We start from the raw sequence: 23,149 nt of genomic DNA, 5'->3' as shown, positions 1-23,149 counted from the left end.
TGAGCGGACACTACCATGCTCGGGTGCTCAGTACTAGTAACTAGTGATGAGCGGGCACTACCATGCTCGGGTGCTCAGTACTAGTAACTAGTGATGAGCGGGCACTACCATGCTCGGGTGCTCAGTACTAGTAACTAGTGATGAGCGGACACTACCATGCTTGGGTGCTTGGTACGCGTAACTAGTAATGAGCGGGCACTACCATGCTCGGGTGCTCAGTACTAGTAACTAGTGATGAGCGGACACTACCATGCTCGGGTGCTCAGTACTGGTAACTAGTGATGAGCGGGCACTACCATGCTCAGGTGCTCAGTACTGGTAACTAGTGATGAGCGAGCACTACCATGCTCAGGTGCTCTGTACTCGTAACTAGTGATGAGCGGGCACTACCATGCTCAGGTGCTGTGTACTGGTAACTAGTGATGAGCGGGCACTACCATGCTCAGGTGCTGTGTACTGGTAACTAGTGATGAGCGGGCACTACCATGCTCGGGTGCTCATAATAAACAGTCGGATGCTCGGTTGGGCGCAACTAGTCTACAGAGTATCATGGAAGTCACTGGGGAACTTGAGTTTTTTTCCAGATTTTCTGGAAAAATTCCTGAGTTTCTCATTGACTTTCATTATGCTCGGATGGGTGCAACTTTAGTACCCAAGTGCTTGTTAGAAGTACTGAGCCCCTGAGCATGGTAGTGCTCGCTTATCATTGCTTACAGCCCTGCATACCTGCAGAAATGGACTATATAGATTTTCTTGTAGTTGGTGCCTTGTGATCTGATAAACAAGTATGTATCCACCTTGCTGTTTTCTGGGAGCCCCCGCTAACCCAGCCCCTCTTCCTTAGATTGATGCGCTGGATAAACCGTTTCACAGCCAGTGCTGAGGCTGGTCTGCACCTGCCCACCGCACCACTCAGCACTGATCACCGGGGAGAGCGGGATAGCGAGAGCAATGTATAAGGCGATGTGCCCACATATCAGATTTGTCTGCAGATTTTGTGCGCACAACTGCATGTTTTGGCAGGAAAAACTCAGCAGAAAAAAAGCACTTTGCGTTTTTTTTTTTTTTTCCATGAGCATTTACGTCATGACAATCGTGGTGGTTCGAGCACTGTACCTCCACGATCGCTGCCACGTTTCCGGCTGATGTTACAGGGGAGACTTGGCTCTCACGGTCTGGAGCTGTGCCTTCACTGCTCCCATCCGTTTAACCTCTTAAATGTTGCAATCCATCGTGATCGCAGTATTCTGGAGGCAGGGAGACAAATCGCTTACCTCTCCCTGGCAATCGCGTCACTGTGATCACATTATGTGATTGCTGCTATGGCAACTCTGGGTCGTCACCATGATGACCCCGGGTTACTGAGCTATGGATCGCCTCACAGACCATGCTAGATGCATGATGTGTGAGGCGAAATGTCAATGCTGCAAGTGTACTATAGCACTGACAGGTGTAATCCACTGCAGTGTTCGAGCTTGAGCTCTGCAGTAGATTATATCAGATGCAGGAAAAAATTGACATTTTGCAGATTTTTTTTTTTTTCTTCACCAAAAATCTGCAACATGTGCACAGCAAGTCAGGATTCTCATAGACTTTGCCGGGATGTGTTTTTCCTTGCAGAATTTAAAATCTGCAACCATAAGCGCACCGTGGGCGCACAGCCTAACGTTCTTCCATGTAGGGGGTAATGATCTTTCTGTGCCCATACTATTTCATACTGGCCAGTGAACGAGCACAGGTAAGTAACAGCGGCCTGAATCTCGCCGTAGCTCGTGTAACGACCGGTGCAATCCCGCCATTAAATTGCCTTTTGATAACTCCTCTTGGGAAGGAGAGCAGTCGTCCCCTCTTCCACATCAATAGTGTCCCCCTGGTCTCACGGACTAGACTGGATCACCCCGGACCGGCACACGCCTTATTGACAAGCGGTATGATGATGATACAACTGAGCTAGAACAATCATGGCTGGCGAGTGGATGGATCCATTGCAGTGCCTGTTGTTGGCCTACTGTAAGCAGCATCGTCAAAGGCAATCAGTTACCCCAATTAGGGCAATAGGTCCAATACTGTGTATTGCCTGCCTGGAGACGTCAGTCGTGGCACGGTTTGGCCACTTTTTACTGTCTCTGATCCGTAGCGATCAGCTGAGTATAAGGGGGTTGTCGTGAAGCAGACGACCACGACTAATGATCAGGAAGGATGATTGCTTTTATTGGCAGTCCCCATCCGGCATTTCACCAAATCTCCATTCCGCACCCAGGTCGTCCGCAGTAATACCTCAGTCACTGGTGTCATGATCGGACGCCTTCCACACTGCAGCCCCATTAACTGCCAACCGGCCGTTCGCTCCCCCTCCGTCACAATAACTTATGGCGCTACCACCCTGCAGGAAAGGAATGGCTGTGGACAAGGGGGAAAGAATGACTGCGCCTCCCTCCCAGCCGGGCCAGTCGCCTGCCCAGGGAATTGGCGCTCCTCTTAAGCCTGTCCAGGTCTCCGCTCCCTCCGGTGTTGTCATTATTCTCCCTCACAACCTGAGCCGGTGCTAAATCAGCCTCACTGCAATGATGTGTCATGGGAAGCTAATGGAGCATTTCAGCCCGGACACCGGAGGAGGGGGACGTGTTACATAAAAATAAAGAGTGCGTGCCATGGCGAACAGACAATTATATTGTGCAGCACTGACCTTCAGGGATCCTCACTGCACCGGGGATGTGACCACAGACCTGTCAGAGCCCAGATTGAGTTGGCTCCATGCACAAATCCACAATTACCAGTCCTGCAATTATAAGTGCGGGGATTCTGGCCGGGGACCGCGCACCATGATCAAGGTCTTTCTCTAGGTGTCTGTCAATCTCCACATCCTCTGCTTTACCTTCTTCAGCACAAAACTAGTGACCGTCTCCGCTATCACGAGTCAAGGGGCTAAAGATGGAGATATAATTACAGGAATCATTTAGCAGCAATTTCTTTTATATTTAGAATTTTGGTCAACAAAGTAACAAGCGTGAAATGAGGTTAATGTGTGCGGGCAGAACGCAGTTTCCATGGATCTACATGTATCGGGCAATAGGTGGAAGAATTAACCATGCATCGGATAGAGGCCATCATTAAAGGGGTTGTCAGGGCCATGGGTTTTTGATTAGTTTTATGCAAAGAAATGGAAATAAAAAGCTGCTTTTCACAGCAGCAGCCGCAAAACCTGAGATTTCAGAAGTCTCTTGCACACAATTGCTTTTCTTTACCTGACTGTAATGGAAAACTGATGTGCTTTTGGAAGAAGCAGCGTGTTAATTCTTTAGCGTTTTTGCTGCGTTTTCACCATTAAAAGCAATGATAGTTTAGCTGACTTTTGTGTGTGAACCCTTTTTTTTTTGTTTGCCCCTTTTTTTTGTTTGCCGCCCTTTTTTTGTTTGCTGCCCCTTTTATTTAGCTTTTTGTTTGCTGCCCCTTTTTGTTTGCTGCCCCTTTTTGTTTGCTGCCCCTTTTTGTTTGCTGCCTCTTTTTTTGTTTGCTGCCCCTTTTTTTTGTTTGCCGCCCTTTTTTTGTTTGCTGCCCCTTTTATTTAGCTTTTTGTTTGCTGCCCCTTTTTGTTTGCTGCCCCTTTTTGTTTGCTGCCCCTTTTTGTTTGCTGCCTCTTTTTTTGTTTGCTGCGCCTTTTTTTTGTTTGCCGCCCTTTTTTTGTTTGCTGCCCCTTTTATTTAGCTTTTTGTTTACTGCCCCTTTTTGTTTGCTGCCCCTTTTTTTTGTTTGCTGCCCCTTTTTTTTGTTTGCTGCCCCTTTTTTTTGTTTGCTGCCTCTTTTATTTAGCTTTTTGTTTGCTGCCCCTTTTTGTTTTCTGCCCCTTTTTGTTTGCTGCCCCTTTTTGTTTGCTGCCCCTTTTTTTTGTTTGCCGCCCTTTTTTTGTTTGCTGCCCCTTTTATTTAGCTTTTTGTTTGCTGCCCCTTTTTGTTTGCTGCCCCTTTTTGTTTGCTGACCCTTTTTTATTAAACAAACTGTATTTAAACATGTACTGTAGACAAATGAGACAAAAAAGCTTTTTTTTTTTTTTTTTTTTTTATTGCCAAGAGCAAGTTTTGCTGCTGCAAAAATACTGTGAACATAGCCATAGGATAGCTTCAAATAAGTGTCAGGGACTGATGAAAATGACATGGCACTCTCATGGGCAGTGCTGTGGACCTGCATTTCTGTCATTTCTCTTGGTTGGGCCAGTTTCTCATGTCCAATGTTTACACTGCAATCATTGCCCGTGTCGTCCAGGTGGCCATGGGTCTCCTAACAACTTCAAGGACACTTGTGAGGCTGTGGGGTTTGGGTCAAGACCCACAGATGGTTTGGTCATTGCAGTCTGTACTCAGCCGGTTTCACACATATAACTTTCCCTAGTAACATCTGAGATGTCACATCTGACCATTGTCAAAAAAGGGGTGTTTTGGACTAAAAACGACCCAAGTCCAAAATGACCCTTTTTTTTTTTACAATCTGCAGACCTGAAAGCCCAGATATCAGTAGGGCAAGTTGTAACCAGCCTCTTATTGCTTCTGGAGCGACCACTCGTATGAGCGGCTCCTTACCCTGCCTTAAGGGGGCTTTACACGCTACGACATCGCTAATGCGGAGTCGTTGGGGTCACGGAATTTGTGACGCACATCCGGCCGCATTAGCGATGTTGCTGCGTGTGACACCGATGAGCGATTTTGCATCGTTGCAAAAACGTTCAAAATCGCTCATCGGTGACATGGGGGTCCATTCTCGATTTATTGTTACTGCAGCAGTAACGATGTAGTTTGTCGCTCCTGCGGCAGCACACATCGCTATGTGTGATGCCGCAGGAACGAGGAAGCTCCCCTACCTGCCTCCCGGCCGCTATGCGGAAGGAAGGAGGTGGGCGGGATGTTCGTCCCGCTCATCTCCGCCCCTCCGCTTCTATTGGGCGGCGGTTCATTGACGCTGCTGTGACGTCGCGGTGACACTGAACGAACCGCCCTCTTAGAAAGGAGGCGGTTCGCCGGTCACAGCGACGTCGCCGGGCAGGTAAGTATGTGTGACGGGTCTGGGTGATGTTGTGCGGCACAGGCAGCGATTTGCCCGTGTCGCGCAACAGATGGGGGCGGGTACCCACGCTAGCGATATCGGGACCGATATCGCACTGTGTAAAGTAGCCTTTAGTCGTCTCCTGTGACTATGGAATTGGGCAGCCTTCATGACTCAATCATTTTAATTAGGGCGGTGTTTTATAGCTGTGACCTCAGTATCAGCAGTTCTATAGCCAGATTTGCACTCCCTGCATATTAACCTGTTATCCTTTTTTGTTTTGTGTTTTTTTTTTCTCTTGATTTATGTTTGTGATCTATATTTCCTCTTGTTTTTGCAGCATAGAGTTTGACAGAGACTGTGACTATTTTGCCATTGCTGGTGTGACCAAGAAGATCAAGGTGTACGAGTATGGCACCGTCATCCAGGATGCTGTGGACATCCATTACCCTGAGAACGAGATGACCTGTAATTCTAAAATCAGGTGAGTCCTTTCTTTATATTCTGCTCTTGGAGAGGTACGTGCCTGTGTGAGTGACTGTGGGCTCCTATGGCATCTAGCACCTATACACTGAGTGGATAAATGATCAGCAAGGTCACACGAGATCACTAAATGTGGGTCTTGAGACCCTTTTTTTCTTATACCTGGGGTTGGAGATTGAATGACATGGTCATGAATTCACACTGACACCAGATGCAAGTGGGAAGATATAGGAGAATGTTTTTGTTTTGACTTCACAACTCAGAAGTTCTCCTTTTTAGACCCTGTGCGCTCTTACCGTTTTTTCCCGCGGATTTCCTGCGGTTTTGCTGCATGTTTCACTGCAGAAAATGTTCATAACATCTCCGCAGTGATTCACCAGCAAAACCTTTTGGATAAAAAATGCTGTGCGCACTATGCGGAATTTGACAGCTGCATGTTTTGCTGCGGGATTCCCCACACCAAAAACAATTGCATGTCACTTCTTTTCCGCAGGTCCCTGCGGGATTTCACTCCATTGACTGCCATGTGATCGTGAAATCCCGCAGGGAAGTGATGTCATTATAGGAAGAAGAAGCGGAGCAGAGCGTAAACACTCACACATCACTCACACACAGACATACAATACACACAGTTCGCACTCACACACAGACATATAGAATACACATAGCAATCAAATGGAAATATAGAAAATAAAACACGTGGGCTCCGCCATATTTTTCCCCTCCAGCCGAGGTAAGCACACAGCGGCGGCCCGGTATTCTCAGGCTGGGGAGGGCGGGGGGCAGGGTTAATGTCCCACCTCCTCCCGCAGCCGAGAATATCAGCTGCAGCTGCCCCGGGACTGTCGCAACCATTATGCGACAGTCCCGGAGTGTCCTCGGCTATTCCAGATGCCGTGATGCGGTGGCTATCCAGGTAATAACGACTTAATGGCAGTGCATTGCCGCCATTAACTCTAGGCTTGATCATGGCAGCGACTGAATGCAGCCTCGCAGCGAGACAGCAGAGGTAACCACAGGGCATTTCTCACGGCCGGTAATGTGAACTCACATTACCGCTCGGGAGAAATGCAGCGTGTGCTCACAGGGACTCTATCCCTCTGTCTATTCTTCTATCTATTCCTCTATCTGTCTATTTATCTATCTATCATCTATCTCAGAATGTCTATCTATCTATCATCTATCTCAAAAGGAAATGACCCCTTTTTTTTTTTTCATGCAGTTTTCGGTGCGGTTTGCCTCGGTTTTTTACCGCGGATGCGATAATCTATCAGACCCTGCGGAATTTTCTTAGGAAAATTCCGTTTTCCAGTGCGCACAGGGCCTTAAACTGATTTCATCAAAACTCATGTCTGGGCATAATATATTAATGACCTATTCTCAGCACAGGTCATTAACACCTTCTCACTTGGACAATTATCTGTGTTTGCGCTTGCTGTGTTTTTGTTTTTTTTTCTTTCTCATTTTTTTTTCTAAAGTGAGTGCGTGTGTTTGTATATGCGTGTGTATATATACAGTACAGACCAAAAGTTTGGACACACCTTCTCATTCAAAGAGTTTTCTTTATTTTCATGACTCTTGTAGATTCACATTGAAGGCATCAAAACTATGAATTACCACATGTGGAATGAAATACTTAACAAAAAAAGTGTGAAACAACTGAAAATATGTCTTATATTCTAGGTTCTTCACAGTAGCCACCTTTTGCTTTGATTACTGCTTTGCACACTCTTGGCATTCTCTTGATGAGCTTCAGGAGGTAGTCGCCGGAAATGGTTTTCCAACAGTCTTGAAATCAGGCGATCAAAGGTTAAAGTGTGTGTGTGTGTGTGTGTGTGTGTGTGTGTGTGTGTGTGTGTGTGTGTGTATATATATATATATATATATATATATATATATATATATATATATATATATATATATATATATATATATATATATATATATATATATATATATATATATATATATATATATATATATATATATATATATATATATATATGTGTATATATATTATATTACACACACTTGAGCCTTTTGATCGCTTGTTCCTAGACAATACAACTCTTGCTGTATATTAGTAACATGCCACTCTTCTATGAAGCCCTCCCACAGGCTGAGATTCACAGCAGGACACAGATGATGACCATGACTGCTTTTAGCAGGACCCCAGCTTTGCCATGAGAGCCCATTTGATCCTAACCATTGCGTCAAGGGGGCCCATGGGAGTTGGTGCATGCAGTTGTGGTTACACTTCTGAAATGCCACTGTAATTGACACTTAATTGGTTTAACCGCAGCGATTGAAGCGCACCTTATTGGGTGTGCATCTAGCGGTTATGAAGTTGATGATGATAAAAATATTCGCTTATATAGCGCCATTAATTCCACAGCGCTTTACATACATTGGCAACACTGTCCCCATTGGGGCTCACAATCTAAATTCCCTATCAGTATGTCTTTGGAGTGTGGGAGGAAACCGGAGAACACAGAGGAAACACACACAAACATGGGGAGAACATACAAACTCCTGCAGGTGTCCGCACTGATTGGCCAATGTCAAGGTGTGTAGCGAGACACACTCCCAACTGGTAACACCTAGTTGTCAAATTATTCAGGAATAGCCCTGAACAAGAGCTGCAAAATTATTTTATACAACATGCAATGTATTGCTCTGAGCAAAGGATTGCAGTTGTTTAAAACCTACCGTATTTAAAAATTTGGGAGGAAAGTGAGGAGTGCGTCTTATATTCCGAATGTAGCTTGCCAGGGTTGGTGGAGCGGGTCACAGGCGGTCGGGGGAATGCTGCAGTGGCTAGGCTGGTGTTGTGGGGTCTGGTGCTGGGACTGCGGGGTGGGCGGTGAGGACTTCAAATAATGGCGCCCAGAGTCGGCACGTGCACAGATGGAGCTCTCAGCTCAAGATGTCATCTGCACATGCGCTGCCTCCGGCCCATTGATCTCTCAGCAGCGGACTTAACTAAAATAGCGCCCAGAGGTGGCATTTGCGCAGATGAGATCTCTGTTTGTCAATGAACAGAGAACTCAATCTGTGCACACGCTGACTCCGGGCGCCATTTCTTTGAAGCCCTCACCGCCCGCCCCAGCACAGATGACCGTTTCTAGGACACCCAACCGCAGTATCGCCTTGCTCCACCACTGCCCCTGCCTCCTGTGACCCTGCTCCGCCACCGCCTCCACCCCTGCCTTCTGTGACCCTGCTCCGCCACCGCCTCCACCCCTGCCTCCTGTGACCCTGCTCCGCCACTGCCTCCACCCCTGCCTCCTATGACCCTGCTCCTCCTCCACCCTTGCCTCCTGTGACCCTGCTCCGCCACCACCTCCACCCCCTCTGGTAAGACACCGCCAGATTATAAGATGGACGCTCCCCTCCCCCCCTTTTTTTTTTGTTTTTTTGTTTTATTCCTCTGAATTTGGGGAGTGTCTTATAACCCAGAGTATCTTATAAACCGAAAAATACGGTAACTTATATTCTCCCAGTGTCCAGCACTGCCTCCCTGCTGCTTCCCTTGTCTTTGACATGCTGTGACACCAGCTAAAAGTATTTTTTATCAGTGACGACTCCTTTTATTTAAAGAAATCATGAAAGTGCAAAAAATACATCTGACAGGTACCGACATGTGATAGAGGAGTCTCTTCTCTACATTTTCCCCTTTACTGAGCGTGAATCCCGTTATCCATCACAGCGAGTGGGAGAGTCCGAAACAGCCGAGCGCTCCCCTCGCGTTCACCTGCGTCCCGTGGGGCTCTTGTTCTCCGCATCGTCCTTCAGAAGTGTAATTCAGAGTTCATTTAGGTAAAAATAAAAGTTCCTGTGATGCGGAGGGTACAAGGTTGTCACCAGAGGTGTCGGGGAATTAAATGTCATCACTTGGTAAAAATAAAGGAAAAAAAAAATTCACAGAATTAGTTAAAAGGGGTTAAACCTATTTATTTTTATTTTTTTTTTAATTATAGGTCTGTCTTTAGCATTAATATCAGTGGGGGGTTACACTCTGCGCCCCCGCCGATCAGCGGTTACCGGCAGCAGGCGGGAGTTCTCTGATGCTGCTGTAACACAGCATCGCCGTGTCTTTAGTGTCCGCGGTCGGGTACTTTGAATAGTGGTGGATTGCAGTCCCTGACCGCTATTGAAATGACAGATCAGCTGTGTTCTGATAGGATGGGGATAGAAACCCGGCAGCCCCACCAAAGAATAGGCCATCAATAAAAAAAAAAAAAAAGTGACCATCTTCTTTAAGGGTTGGTCCAGATGTAATAGATTTATTTTCACTGTTAATTCTGCAGCACGGGTGTCACGCTAGGTAAGGGAAAGTACCAAGCAAATGACAAAAGGGTAAGGGAAACCCTTTGTCTAGGGAATGGACTGATGGTGACCCCTGCCTAAATCTACCGCTGGTCCTTGAGGTCCCACACTACCCTAGATAGGTTCTGCACCTATGCGCCAAGCCGGGTACCTGACCCTAGGTATCCCTAGTGCTGGACTCTAAATAGGGAACGGATGGGATGAGCACTTTGTCAACCCCACTAAATGCTGACGACACAAGGAGGACAAACAGGGAGAAAATGCATTAACTACTTGTCTACAGATGACTGAAATAGAAGTTCAGCAACAGATGAGTACAAGCCAGGTGCTTGCAACCAGAGCTAGAATGAACTGAATAATATCACCAGCACCAGTACAGGGATGAAGGGAGTATTTAAGCACAAGGAGAATATGGAATCTGCAGCTGGATTGAAGGAGGGCTTTGCTGAGTCCTAAAGGGGAAGAGATGAAAACCAGCAGGAAAGCGACCTATTACAATGTATACTGACAGCAGGAGCAATGGAAAGTCAGGGAGCTTTTTGTGCAGCCACACACTGTGACCTTCTATTGCCAGAAACCATAAGACTGTCACCTGTGACACACCCATGACAATGGGGTGCAGACTTTGTTGCAGATTTGGCTGCATATGTCCCACAAATTTCACACTATGCTTTGCAAAGGGTGAAATCCATGCCTTTCTTTGTACAATGTGCATGCTGCCGCGTTTTTATTAGTTTTCAGTGTTTTTCGCTGGCGTCGGGCCCCAACCATTAAGTCTCATAAATTGTTTCCAGCTGCTTTCAAGAGGTGTTCTCGTAATGTAAAGACAAGTGCTAACACTGAGATGTATACGATGCTGCATCGTGAACAGGGGCACCGGGAGCTGTAAGATCCACGGTAGGTATTTGCTCCTCGTCTGCTGCATGAACTAGTCTAGTTCCAGTGAATCCCATTAGACCCAGAACTCTATGGCTCCTTTAATCTCCTAGTGCCTTTATGTCAAATCAAAACATTGTCCTAATTGTGACACATACCCTCTTAAAGAGAATCTGCCTTTTTGCTCCCCCATCTGAGAGCAGCATAATGTAGAGGCAGAGACCCTGATTCCAGTGATGTCACTTACTGAGCTGTTTTTCTGTCATTTTGATAAAATCACTGTTTTCTCTGCAGTTATACAGAGCTGATGAATATACTGGACTACCTGCAGCACACCAAGTAGTCCTGTAATGTTAGTCTCCTGATGATTAAATGGTGATTTTATCAAAACTACACTAAGCAACACAGTAACTGACACATCACTGGAATCGGGGTCTCTGCCCCTACGTTATACTGCTCTCAGATTAGGTGGCAAAAACCTGGAGACAGATTCCCTTTAAAAAAAAATTGAGCAACCGTTGATTCTAATTGGAGACCTAACCGTCGTATTCACAGAATCATGTGAGAAGTTACCCTGAGGCAGCCTTAACGCCTGCCATAAATGGTTTTTTTCTCACCTGGTGTAAGTGTCTCTGTTCTCCTTAATCTGATGTTGTTTTTCTCTTTTCCGTGCTTCTCTTCATTCCTGAGACACAGCCCCTTTAATTAGAGTAAATTTAACTAGATGTGGCCCACATGAAGTGGAGGCCACACCCATGTGGCTAAAGTATTGATTATTTCCCCCCCCCCACCCTATGACGGCACCTTGAATATAAGGGTGCCGTCATGGGTTCGGAAAAAACACATTACCGGTAAGTAATTACGTATTTTTTCCTCGCCCTATGACTGCACCCTTATATTCATGGAGCCGTCATGGGTTCGGAATAAACACATTACCGGTAAGTAATTACGTATTTTTTCCTCGCCCTATGACTGCACCCTTATATTCATGGAGCCGTCATGGGTTCGGAATAAACACATTACCGGTAAGTAATTACGTATTTTTCCCTCACCCTATGACTGCACCCTTATATTCATGGAGCCGTCATGGGTTCAGAAAAAACACATTACCGGTAAGTAATTACGTATTTTTTCCTCACCCTATGACTGCAGTCTTATATTCCTGGAGCCGTCATGGGTTCAGAAAAAACACATTACCGGTAAGTAATTATGTATTTTTCCCTCACCCTATGACTGCACCTTTATATAAATGGTGCCGTCATGGGTTGGGAAAAAACACATTACCGGTAAGTAATTACGTATTTTTTTTTTTTTTTTTTATTTATTTATTTTTTAACTCAGTAGTGAGGGTCACATCTCGGTTATATAGAGGCACAGAAACAAAATAAAAGCACCAGATTCAGGAGAAGTGTCACTTACACCTGGCAAACAAATGACATATTTAAGGCAAATGTCTGGGTCCTCTTTATATGAATTTGGGGTCTGCAGAGGAGGCTCACCGCTGTCTAATGACTGGTTGTCAGGTCTCTCTCTAACTGTGTTAACATATTGCATCTCTTAACCTTGTGTGATATAATTGGAGGTCAGCGTGTCGGTGTCCACTGTGAATATTGAGAGAGGATCTCCATTATTCTTCCAGTTCATCAAATCCATCAGCTCACTTGCAGACAGGACAGATGCTGCTGATTCCTTATTAAAATGCTGGAAAGTGACCAACAACCGTACTGTGCGAGCGCCGAGAGGTCGTTCCCTGACAGCGTTATCCCAGCGTTGGCCTCCTAGCAGTCACCCTCTCATTTTTCTGCGTCTAGGTATAATGGGGATTTGCATAAAATGAACCCAAAATCCGGTGCTCTCCTTTTTTGGACTTTGCAATATCCGTCCACCCCCATAATTTTTAGTATTAGCCTTGCAATAGTTAATACAGGGGATAGTAAGAAGAGGTATAGGGATACTGACCAGCTAACACCCGTAGGCACCTGATAGGTTAACTGACTTAAGTCATTTTACAAAAAGTGACAAAAGATGAAATTTTAACATTTCTTAAATATACATTCACCAGAGTTGGCACAAAATCTGATGATATTCTCTTTACTGTGAGATGCCAACGGTCATGGGGGAGCTGATTCTGTATTTTGCAGGATTTGGTCTTTTTCGAAATTTTGTCAAGTTGCTGCTTACTGAGCACAGTAAGAGAATTTATTCACATATTCTTCCCTTAACGGGAACCTGTCAGGAACAATATGGACCCAGATCCGCGAGCAGTTCTGGGTACATATTGCTAATCCCTGCCTAACTGTCCCTGTATCTAGTAGCATAGATAAAGAGATCTTTAGAAAAAGTATTTCTAAAGATCCTTTATGATATGCTAATCAGGAAAGGGACTAGTCGCAAGGGCGTTGCGTCCCTTGGCTAGTTGACCCCCTTAGCATGAAAGGGCATGCTAACATGCTAATGAATGCGCAGCGTCAGAGGCATGGTTGCGAGCACCTCTCTGCTGTCACTGCGGCTGACGCTGGTTTTCGTCTAAGTGTGCATGGATAAGAAATCCCCAGACTTCCGGTCATGCACACTATGAAGTCAGGGGTACGCGTCCTGGCTTCAAACTGGTGTAGTGCGCATGAACTCAAGTCCAGGGACTTATTATCCATGCGCACTGAGACGAAAATCAGCGACTGCCCCAGTGATAGCAGAGAGGTGAGCCCAACCATGCCTCTGACACTTCGCATTCATTAGTATGTTAGTACGCTCACAGGGGTGTGCTTACTTGTTAAGGGGGCCGACTAGCCAAGGAAACTAACTCCCTTGCAACTAGTCCCTGGCCTCATTAGCATATCATAAAGGATCTTTAGAAATACTCTTTTCTAAAAAGCCCTTTATCTATGCTACTACATACAGGGACAGTTAGGCAGGGATTAGCAATATGCACCCAGAACTGCTTGTGATTCTGGATGCATATTGTACCTGGCAGGTTCCCTTTTAAATGTGCAGAAAAAAAGTGCAAATATGGTAAAGTAAAATACAAATGATCCAAACGTTTTCCTTCTCTCCTACAAAGAGCCTGAGATTTACGTTTTATACAGAATATTATTTATCAGCCATGTAATAAGGTGCCCCTGTGAATTACATAGCTCAGATAGAGGGGAGGATACAGGTGCTTGTAAAGGGTAAATCTCCCAGAGGAAAATACTTATTCTAAAGGGTTTATCAGCAAAAGGAGGACATGGCTGCTTCTAAAGGGTTACTCTACGAGATGAGAACATAGCTACTTGTAAAGAGTCAATCTGAGTCTCTCACTACATACACACAAGGCCCACAGCAGACAGGAGCTGTGACCGGTTTTACCTCCATAGTGGTTGCTTGTAGCCTTGGCCTTTTGATTCTCTAAAATGCACAGAACTCCATTTTGCATTGCTTCGTATATCTCTACATCCAAGAGTAGAACTGTTTTTACACATATCCCCATACCCCTATCCATACCCCCACACTGATTTCACCAGATCAGACAGGAAGTCTCACAAAGTTGTCAGGATAGTGAGACCGTGGAGAGCCCGACTTCTGCTGACTTCAGAGTTATGCTTGTAAAAGGCTCAAACGTTTATTAGTAAATTTGTGAGTCAATTATCCACTTATAATATTTGAGAGCAGTTACATTCTTTACCTCGTGAACTTTCCCAGTTATACAGTTGCACAATATAGTCACATTTTTATTAATTTATTAAGTGACCCAGAGATCTGAAGAATGTGGTGTTTTTGAGGGTTTTTTCCCTTAAGTTTTACGGATGCACTAATCATTTGTGAGCTCTGTAGAGGTTGGTTTGTTATTTAATAGCAGAGCATCAGATTGTAGATATTCTTGTTGTTCCTGTTGGCTTTCATCAATGATTTTCTTCTCCCGGCACATCTGAGCCCACAGGTGTAATTATGGGACTGCTTGTAGGTGGACAAACACTTGACGGATGTAGTTATCCGCCCGTCTGACATCTCATGTATTTAGCCCGATACTCCTTTTTTTTCCCCCACCCCTCCTTTCTCAATCATAATTCTGCTCTTGACTGCACATATTTGAGCAGTTTTATTGACTGTAGTCTGTTTTGTTAGTAATATATTTTTTTTGTTACCCTTTTAAGATGGAGAAGACCCTACTCCCACTTTTGTTGTACTTACTGTATCCTCGCCCTAGCTTAGAGGATATTGAATCTGAGCAGTTTATGACCCGCCAGGTAACCGATACAAGAACCCTCTCTGAGCACAGGTGGACTGATACGGATTGGAACCAGCGCTTGCGCCATCTGTAAACCTCTGAGCGGCACTATTTAGGTCCGCTCATCTCCATAAAGTGACCTCCCCCCGCCCCCCTACCCGGGCTCTGTGACCCCTGGTATTCAATGATGTCGTGTCAACTGCCAGTTCACCCCACATCAGAGGCCGGCCCCAGTCTCCCTGAGTAACTGGGCTGTGGGCAGCATTTCACCGCTTATCACAGTCCAGCATGTCGCGCTCGCTCTCCTTCACTACAGAGCGCCACAGGCAGGAGCAATGCTGCGCTGCGACGCTGGACTGTGACAAGCGGTGAAACTTCGCCCACAGCCCAGTCACTCAGGAAGACTGGGGCGGGCTGCGGTGATGTCGGGTCAACTGGAATGTGACATGACCTCACCGGATCTCGGAGGTCACAGAGCCAGAGTTCACTTCATGGGGATGAGCGGACCGCAATAGCGCCACTCACAGGGAAAATTGGCTGAACAAGGTATTTATAAAAAGCCTTACCACACAGATGTGGCTACTATTATAGAGTAGTGAACCACCCCCTTAAATTAATAGACATCAGTGAACATTTTGGTCACCTTCAGTCTTCCAGACTGGGGGACGTTCTTTATCATTGGCACTCAGCTGTAGATAATAGGGAGTCCCTAGCAGGGAACCACTTTATATTATTGCTAAATAACCAAATACTTGTTCACTACCACCTTAACATGTATGAGCCAATTCCCATTGTTATAAAATTATGACTTAAGGCCACATCTCACTAAGCGACATTGCTGGTGAGTCACAGTTTTTGTGATGCAACAGCGATGTTGCTAGTGATGTTGCTGTGTGTGACATCCAGCAATGACCTGGCCCCTGTTGTGAGGTCACCGGTCGTTGCTGAATTCCCTGGGACATTTTTTGCTTGTTGCTCTCCCGCTGTGAAGTACACATCACTGTGTTTGACAGCGAGAGAGCAACGATCTGTATGTGCAGTGAGCAGGGAGCCGGCTTCTGCGGATGCTAGTAACCAAGGTACACATCGGGTAACCAAGCAAAGCGCTTTGCTTGGTTACTTGATATTTACCTTGGTTACCAGCGTCCGCAGCTTCTAGAAGCCGACTCCCTGCTCCCTGCACATGTAGCCAAGGTACACATCGGGTAACTATAAGCAAAGCGCTTTGCTTAGTAACCCGATGTGTACTATGGTTACCGAGCACAGCGTCATTACACGCGTCGCTGGTGACTGATCGCTGTGGAGATCTGCCTGATTGACATCTCACCAGCGACCATGTAGTGACGCTCCAGCGATTCCTACCATGTCAGATCGCTGGTGGGATTGCTGGAGCGTCGCTAAGTGTGATGGTACCTGTAAAGGTAGTCTATCAGCCCAACCTGACAGTATAAACTAAGCATATATCATTGTATGGGGCATAGCCCCTATAAAAAAAAAAAACAAAAACTCACCTTTAGGCTGTTTGCGACCAGTGAGGTTTTATTGCGTAAGCAGCAAAAAAAAAAAAAAAAAATGCAACTCCCTTTTGCTGCAATTGGTAAATACTACCTCCCTTTTGCAAAAAATTAGGTTTAATCAAATTGATGGTACTAGACTACCTGAGATACAGTCCTCGCTGCAAGCATGCCAGCGCTGTCCATCACCAGGGAGGCAGGCGGGGTATGCAAAGAGGTGCACAGAGCCACCTGGTCACACCAAAGAGGTACCAAGCACCCTAATTAACATAATTGATTTAAATCCACTTCCTGCAGGTAGGGATTAGAATATTACAGCTACAATTTTTCTAGAGGCTATTGCTTTGGGGGTGCACAATAAGGGGGTGTACAATCCTTAGTTGTCTGCAGCCAAATTTCAGTCTAATATGCATACAATAACCACACTGATCAAAGAGGATTGATCAAAGCAGGCAAAGACTGTTTATTTTAAGGACGTAAGGTGCTATTATAATGGTCTCTTGGGAAAGAATTGGAATCTTTCCCAAGGGCAGAATTCTTTATCATAAGTTTCAAATATTAGACAAAAGGAAATAGGAGAGACCCATTTCCTAACATTTCTCAACATAATCGTTCTTAACACTACTTTTTCTTATACACTTAAGCAGGCTTTACACACTGCGATATCGGTCCCGATATCGCTAGTGTGGGTACCCACCCCCATCTGTTGCGCGACACGGGCAAATCGCTGCCCGTGCCGCACAACATCGCCCAGACCCGTCACACATACTTACCTGCCCGGCGACGTCGCTGTGACCGGCGAACCGCTTCCTTTCTAAGGGGGCGGTCCGTGCGGCGTCACAGCGACGTCACTGAGCGGCCGCCCAATAGCAGCGGAGGGGCGGAGCTGAGTGGGACGTAACATCCCGCCCACCTCCTTCCTTCCGCATAGCGGCCGGGAGGCAGGTAAGGAGAGGTTCCTCGTTCCTGCAGCGTCACACATAGCGATGTGTGCTGCCGCAGGAGCGACGAACTACATCGTTACTGCTGCAGTAACGATATTTGAGAATGGACCCCCATGTCACCGATGAGTGATTTTGCACGTTTTTGCAACGATGCAAAATCGCTCATAGGTGTCACACACAACGACATCGCTAATGCGGCCGAATGTGCGTCACAAATTCCGTGACCCCAACGAGTTCGCATTAGCGATGTCGTAGCGTGCAAAGCCCCCTTTAAAGGAGAAGTAAGATGCATATTTCTTCATTTGGTGATTTCTAAGCTTAATTGACAGTAAAAGATCCAGACAGTCTTTAGGTGTCTCTGAATGCAAATGTGGGTTCAAGCGCCATCTTGTCCTGTATTTTGGGTATCTTCATATGATCCTGTCCATAACACTATATTCCTATTCATCATTCCTTAAGTAACTCCTATTTAATCTTGTAATATTTGGTGACTTATTTTTGTTTTTCAATTTTAAGATCACTCACACCATTAATATATTTTGTGTATAATCAAAGATGTTGGGTTTTTTTGAGCAAAACATGCATGGTCCTTTTTTTTTTTTTTTTTTTTAAAATGTCCCATGTTACTTTTCAGCTGCACAAAAAGAAAAATTTAGACACATTTTCTACTCCACTAGATTATTTGGATTCAATTACAAAAATATAGCTACATCTCAGAGTCGCAAATGATGAACTAGGCTAAAACATCCAGATAATGAACAATTTTGAAGATCTTTTAGGCTGCTTTCACACATCCGGTTTTAGCAGTGCGGCTAAATCCGGCTCTAAAACCTATGCAACGGATGCGGCGAAAAAACCCCCGCATCCTTGCATACGTTTTTACATGCGGCCCGTCCGGTTTTTGCCGGTTGCGGCACGCTACTGAGCATGCGCAGTGCAAGAAAAAGCATACGGTTGCCGGATGCAGTTTTGCCACATCGCACCACGTCCGTCATCCATACGCATGCATTGGAAAAAGTGCTGCATCGGCCGGATGCGGCGCGATGCGGGTTTTTTTGCCAGACAAAAAAACGTGCCAGGCAACGTTCCATCCGACCGCCGCATGAGCTAAATCTGCCGCATCCGGCAAAAAACGGACCGAACGCAAGGCCATGCGGCACAATCCAGCACTAATGCAAGTCTATGTGGAAAAAACGCAACCGGTGGCAAAATAAACCGGTTGCGTTTTTTCTGCAAAGAGCAGGATTGTGCCGCACAGCAAAAAACGGATGTGTGAAAGCAGCCTTAGCAATACACATCAGATTTTGTGCAGAGTTGAGGCTCCTGCCGACCCTATTAACCCTTTTTTAGTAAGTGACAAATACAAGTAAAATTAGCAGAATGGTGCAAATTAAACAATAAAGCATTTTATGCTAAATTTACAGCAGAGCAGATTCTATCACAAATGCTTCACCCAGTAAACAAAGGCCTGTTTCACACATCCGGCATTTCACCGGATCCGGCACACGCCAGTACAGTGTTAATACTGTGCAATGGCATCACTGCAAGCTGCGGTCACATGACAGCATGTGACCGGAGGTTGCCACAATGCCATTGTACAGTATTACACTGTACTGGAGTGTGATGGATCCAGCGAAATGCCGGATGTGTGAAACGGGCCTAAGTGACACTTCGCTGGAATCAGGGGCTCTGCCCTGGTTTCAAGCTGTTCTCAGATTACATAGTGAAAACCTGCTGATATAGTCCCTTTTTAATTTCCTAGAATAGGCACTGTCACATGTAGGATTCTTGAACCATGTATATAAATCAATGTAGGGTATGGGATCAAATTGCAAGCGGGTGGCGGTTGTGAGGGTTAAGTGTTTTCTGGGACTTTAAAAGAAATCTGACAGCAGGTTTTTGCTATGTAAGCTGAATACCGCATGCTGCAAGGGTTAAAGGGAACCTGTCAGGTGCAATATGCAACCAGAACCACGAGCAGTTCTGGGTGCATATTAGTAATCCCTGCCTAAGAGTCTCTGTATACACTAGCATAAATAAGTAGATATTTAGAAATACTATTTCTAAAGATCTCCTGATCTATGCTACTAGATACAGGGACAGAGGCAGGGATTAGCAATATATACCCAGAACTGCCCATTGTTCTGGGTGCATATTGAACCTGACAGGTTCCCTTTAGCAGAGAATTCAGGAATGCCTGTCTTGGCAAGTCCGATCTGTTAATTTGTTATGTTAGGTTAAGCAGCAGGACTTATCATTGCTTGCACTACAATCTCGCACACAGGGCAGTCCAGCACGTCCTCTCCTGACACCTCACTGTCCATGTACAATGTCTATAGAGAGCCTGGTGTGGGTGGGGACAGCTCTCTCAGCTCTGCTACATGACTAAATTTAAACATTCAGAACGGCTGCAGCCAGTAATCTAAGTTATACATCGTTGGATTCAGTATTTCTTTGCCTACATCATGCTGCTCTCAGATGAGGTAGCAAAAACCTGCTGACAGATTCCCTTTAATATTGATAAGCTATCAGAGTGGTAGAGGTCCTACTCCAGGCACCTCCATTAGTCAGCAGATTGAAGGATCTGCGGAGCATTGACCTGAATTCTCCACCCTATATAGTGTGACTGGTACGACTACTTTAGTCTCCTTCACTTGCATGTGGAGATCTTGCAGTACCGGTCGTAGCCTTTGCGCAGTGCATGGAGCTTTACCTCTCCCGCTACATCGCTGCCTGGTCAGTCACATTTAGGCCCAACCAGTCTAATATTGATAACCTATCCAATGATTAGGTGATCAAACATTAAGTTTTCGACAACCCTCTCCGCAGTTACTCTACCGGGTAACATAAGGCGTTGAGATGAAGGTGTACGGTTAATGTTCTTGCAGGAAACCATGGGTGCCGTTGCATCAGCACCCGCTCTCCGGGGACCGCCTGAAAATAGGGCAGGGGCTGGAGACTAGCTTGTGGACATCATTATGGAATTGGGTGATGTCCCTGTGGGGGTTCTCGTGACTGCGGTGCCAACATGTTTGGTATAACCGGCTTATCCCGTCATCTAGAGCCCCTGCTACTTTGAAATTTTACTTTACATTAAAAGTTTCTCCTCTTGCAGACGTTTCACAGAAGAATCTTTATTTTTTCTTTTTTTATTTTCCTACAAATCTCCTTTTTTATGTCTGGCATCTTGGGCGCGGAGAGCATGCAGCATTCAGCTGGGTGCCTCTCGCTGACAAAAGAATGGAGGATTGATGTGTGGAAGCGTAAAACTGTACACAATGCCAGCCACTGATAACTCATTTGTCTGTTTTAGAAACCGAAATTCGGAAATGTTCCTTTTCACAGTGGCAGTTTCCTTGACTTTGTACTCGGCTGGTTATAAAGCACTGCCTGGAGTGAGACGTCGCAGTACTTTGTGTCGAGATTTCTGACTTTCAAAGATGTTAGACCACATATCAAGGGTCGTCGGATGGCGTTGAATCATCGTCCCGCCATCATTATCACTGATCCCAACCATAAAACATTAATCCTGCTACTTTAATCAAAACCGGTTTTGTCTCTCCGCACATCGCGCTCATCGCCTCCAGTGATGTCACGTAATTTTTCATCCTTAATGGAATATTTTGGGATTCTGTAAATTTCTGATGTTTTCTGAAAACAAAGGCCTTTGTGTCCCCTTGAGAGTAAGGAGGGTGTGCATTCTCTGGAGCCGGGATCCTTTGCACCAACTTTTTTATTAGATTATATACAGATATAAAGCCGATTTGATTTGATATAAATGTATATCTCCTTACATATATACGCAAAAGCGTGTGTGTGTATATGTAAGTGTAAAATATATATGTATATAATGTGTGTGTGTGTGTGTGTGTATACATATATAATATTGTGTGTGTATATATATATATATATATATATATATATATATATATATATATATATATAATATATGTATGTATATATGCATGTATGTGTGTGTGTCTATATGTGTGTGTGTGTGTGTGTAAAATATATATATATATATATATATATATATATTACACATGTATGTGCGCACACACAACTAGTGATAAGCGACCACTACCGTACTCGTAACTAGTGCTGAGCGACCACTACCGTACTCGTAACTAGTGATGAGCGACCACTACCGTACTCGTAACTAGTGATGAGGGGGCACTACCGTACTCGTAACTAGTGATGAGCGACCACTACCGTACTCGTAACTAGTGATGAGGGGGCACTACCGTACTCGTAACTAGTGCTGAGCGACCACTACTATGCTTGGGTGCTTGATACTTGTTAAGTGCATTTGGATACACTAATGGGAGCGGCTTGAGTACCCGAGTATAATGGTGCGTGCCCACGATCAGTGTTTGCAGCAGTTTGGATGCAGCATGCTTCAGCTGCGTCCAAACCAGTGCATTGTACAGTACAAGCACAGTGGATGGCTTTCTAGAAATCCCGTGCCCACTGTGCTTCTTTTTTCCGCAGCAAACTCTGACCTGCGGAGCGTCTTTCCAGACCGCCACATGTCAATTGTTTGCTGTGGGATCGCATGCGTCCTTTGTAGGGAGAACACAAGCAGGAGACCGCAGCGCACTGAACCCTGATCGTGGGTACGAGTAGCTGCAGTCTCCTGTATTCTCCTGCAGAGGAGACGCGTGGTCCCGCAGGTCAGGAGTTCTGACTGTGGGCACATACCCTAATGGAAGTCAATGGGGAGCTTGAGCATTTTTCTGGGAAATCCTCCCCTTTGACTTCCATTGTACTCAAGTCATGCTCATCTGCGTTAAAACGTTTTCCACCCACTACATTTCACGGTCACGTCATTGGAGGACACCAGAATCATGGGTTAGTCTGCTGCCACCTATGGTTCCTGTGTCCGATGGTTCTTGTGTCAAACAATTCCCCCACTCCAATGAAAATGAGATATTTTACGCTCCGTACCGAAAATCTTAATTTCTTCTCCGCTTAACTGGGAGGCACAGGAATCCTAGATGGCAGCAAACTAACCCATGGTTCCTCTGCGCGCCGCCCCCCCACCCCCAATAACGATTAGAAGAAAGATTTTATGGTTAGTACCAAAAATCCTCTTTTCTTGGCTGCTTCTCCGGGGGGACACAGGAACCATGGGTGGCAGAAAACTAACTCATTGATACTGTGTCCCCCAATGAAGACTGAGAAGGATATTTTACTGCGTGTACCAACAATTTTCATTTCTTGACTGCTTCACTGGGGGAGCCCCCCCCCACAATTAAAAACTATGAGAAAGAGATTTTGCAGCAAGTAGCAAAAATCTTCATTTTTCACCTATAAACAGGGTAAGTAGTAAAATATATGATCAATAGTTCTCTGAATTCTGGATCCCCTATTGATTCAATGAATGATGGTCCCTAGATTTGGGCATAAAGGTTTACAAGGCCCTAGTTGAGCAGCCACATCCGTAGCCTACGTCTCAGCATTCCTGGCATTTTGCCTGTGTATGCCCTGGATGGTGACGTGTGTGCATCACTTTGCAATGAAGTCTACTAATCAGAAGAGGCGCCGGTGATGCTGGCAGGGAAGAGTATTGCAATGCGCTGCTCTCGAGGCCATAGACTACCGGGCATGATTTTTTTTTTTTTCCCCTCATCTCTAAGGCCCTGTGCCCACACTGCGGATTTTGACGCAAAATCTGCATGTCCATTGTGAAGCCAGCAAAGTCTATGAGAATTCAGAAGTGCTGTGCCCACGTTGAGTATTTTTCCCTCGTGTATTTAGTGCAG

At 45.4% G+C, this 23,149-nt stretch overlaps 1 protein-coding gene across 1 annotated transcript in view; it reads left to right on the top strand.

The window, feature by feature from the left end:
• COP1 (COP1 E3 ubiquitin ligase) overlaps positions 1–23,149 on the top strand; it is a 244,101-nt gene that overhangs the window by 132,032 nt on the left and 88,920 nt on the right. Inside the window, exon 13 of the mRNA XM_075322136.1 lies at positions 5,375–5,518. Coding sequence (XP_075178251.1) covers positions 5,375–5,518 — 144 coding nt within the window. The remainder of the gene's footprint in view (positions 1–5,374; positions 5,519–23,149) is intronic.

The sequence above is a fragment of the Anomaloglossus baeobatrachus genome, chromosome 8 (assembly GCF_048569485.1).
Source record: "Anomaloglossus baeobatrachus isolate aAnoBae1 chromosome 8, aAnoBae1.hap1, whole genome shotgun sequence".
Classification (NCBI taxonomy): Eukaryota; Metazoa; Chordata; class Amphibia; order Anura; family Aromobatidae; genus Anomaloglossus; species Anomaloglossus baeobatrachus.
Note: the sequence above shows the minus strand (reverse complement) of the source record. Positions and strands in the feature narration are given on the sequence as shown.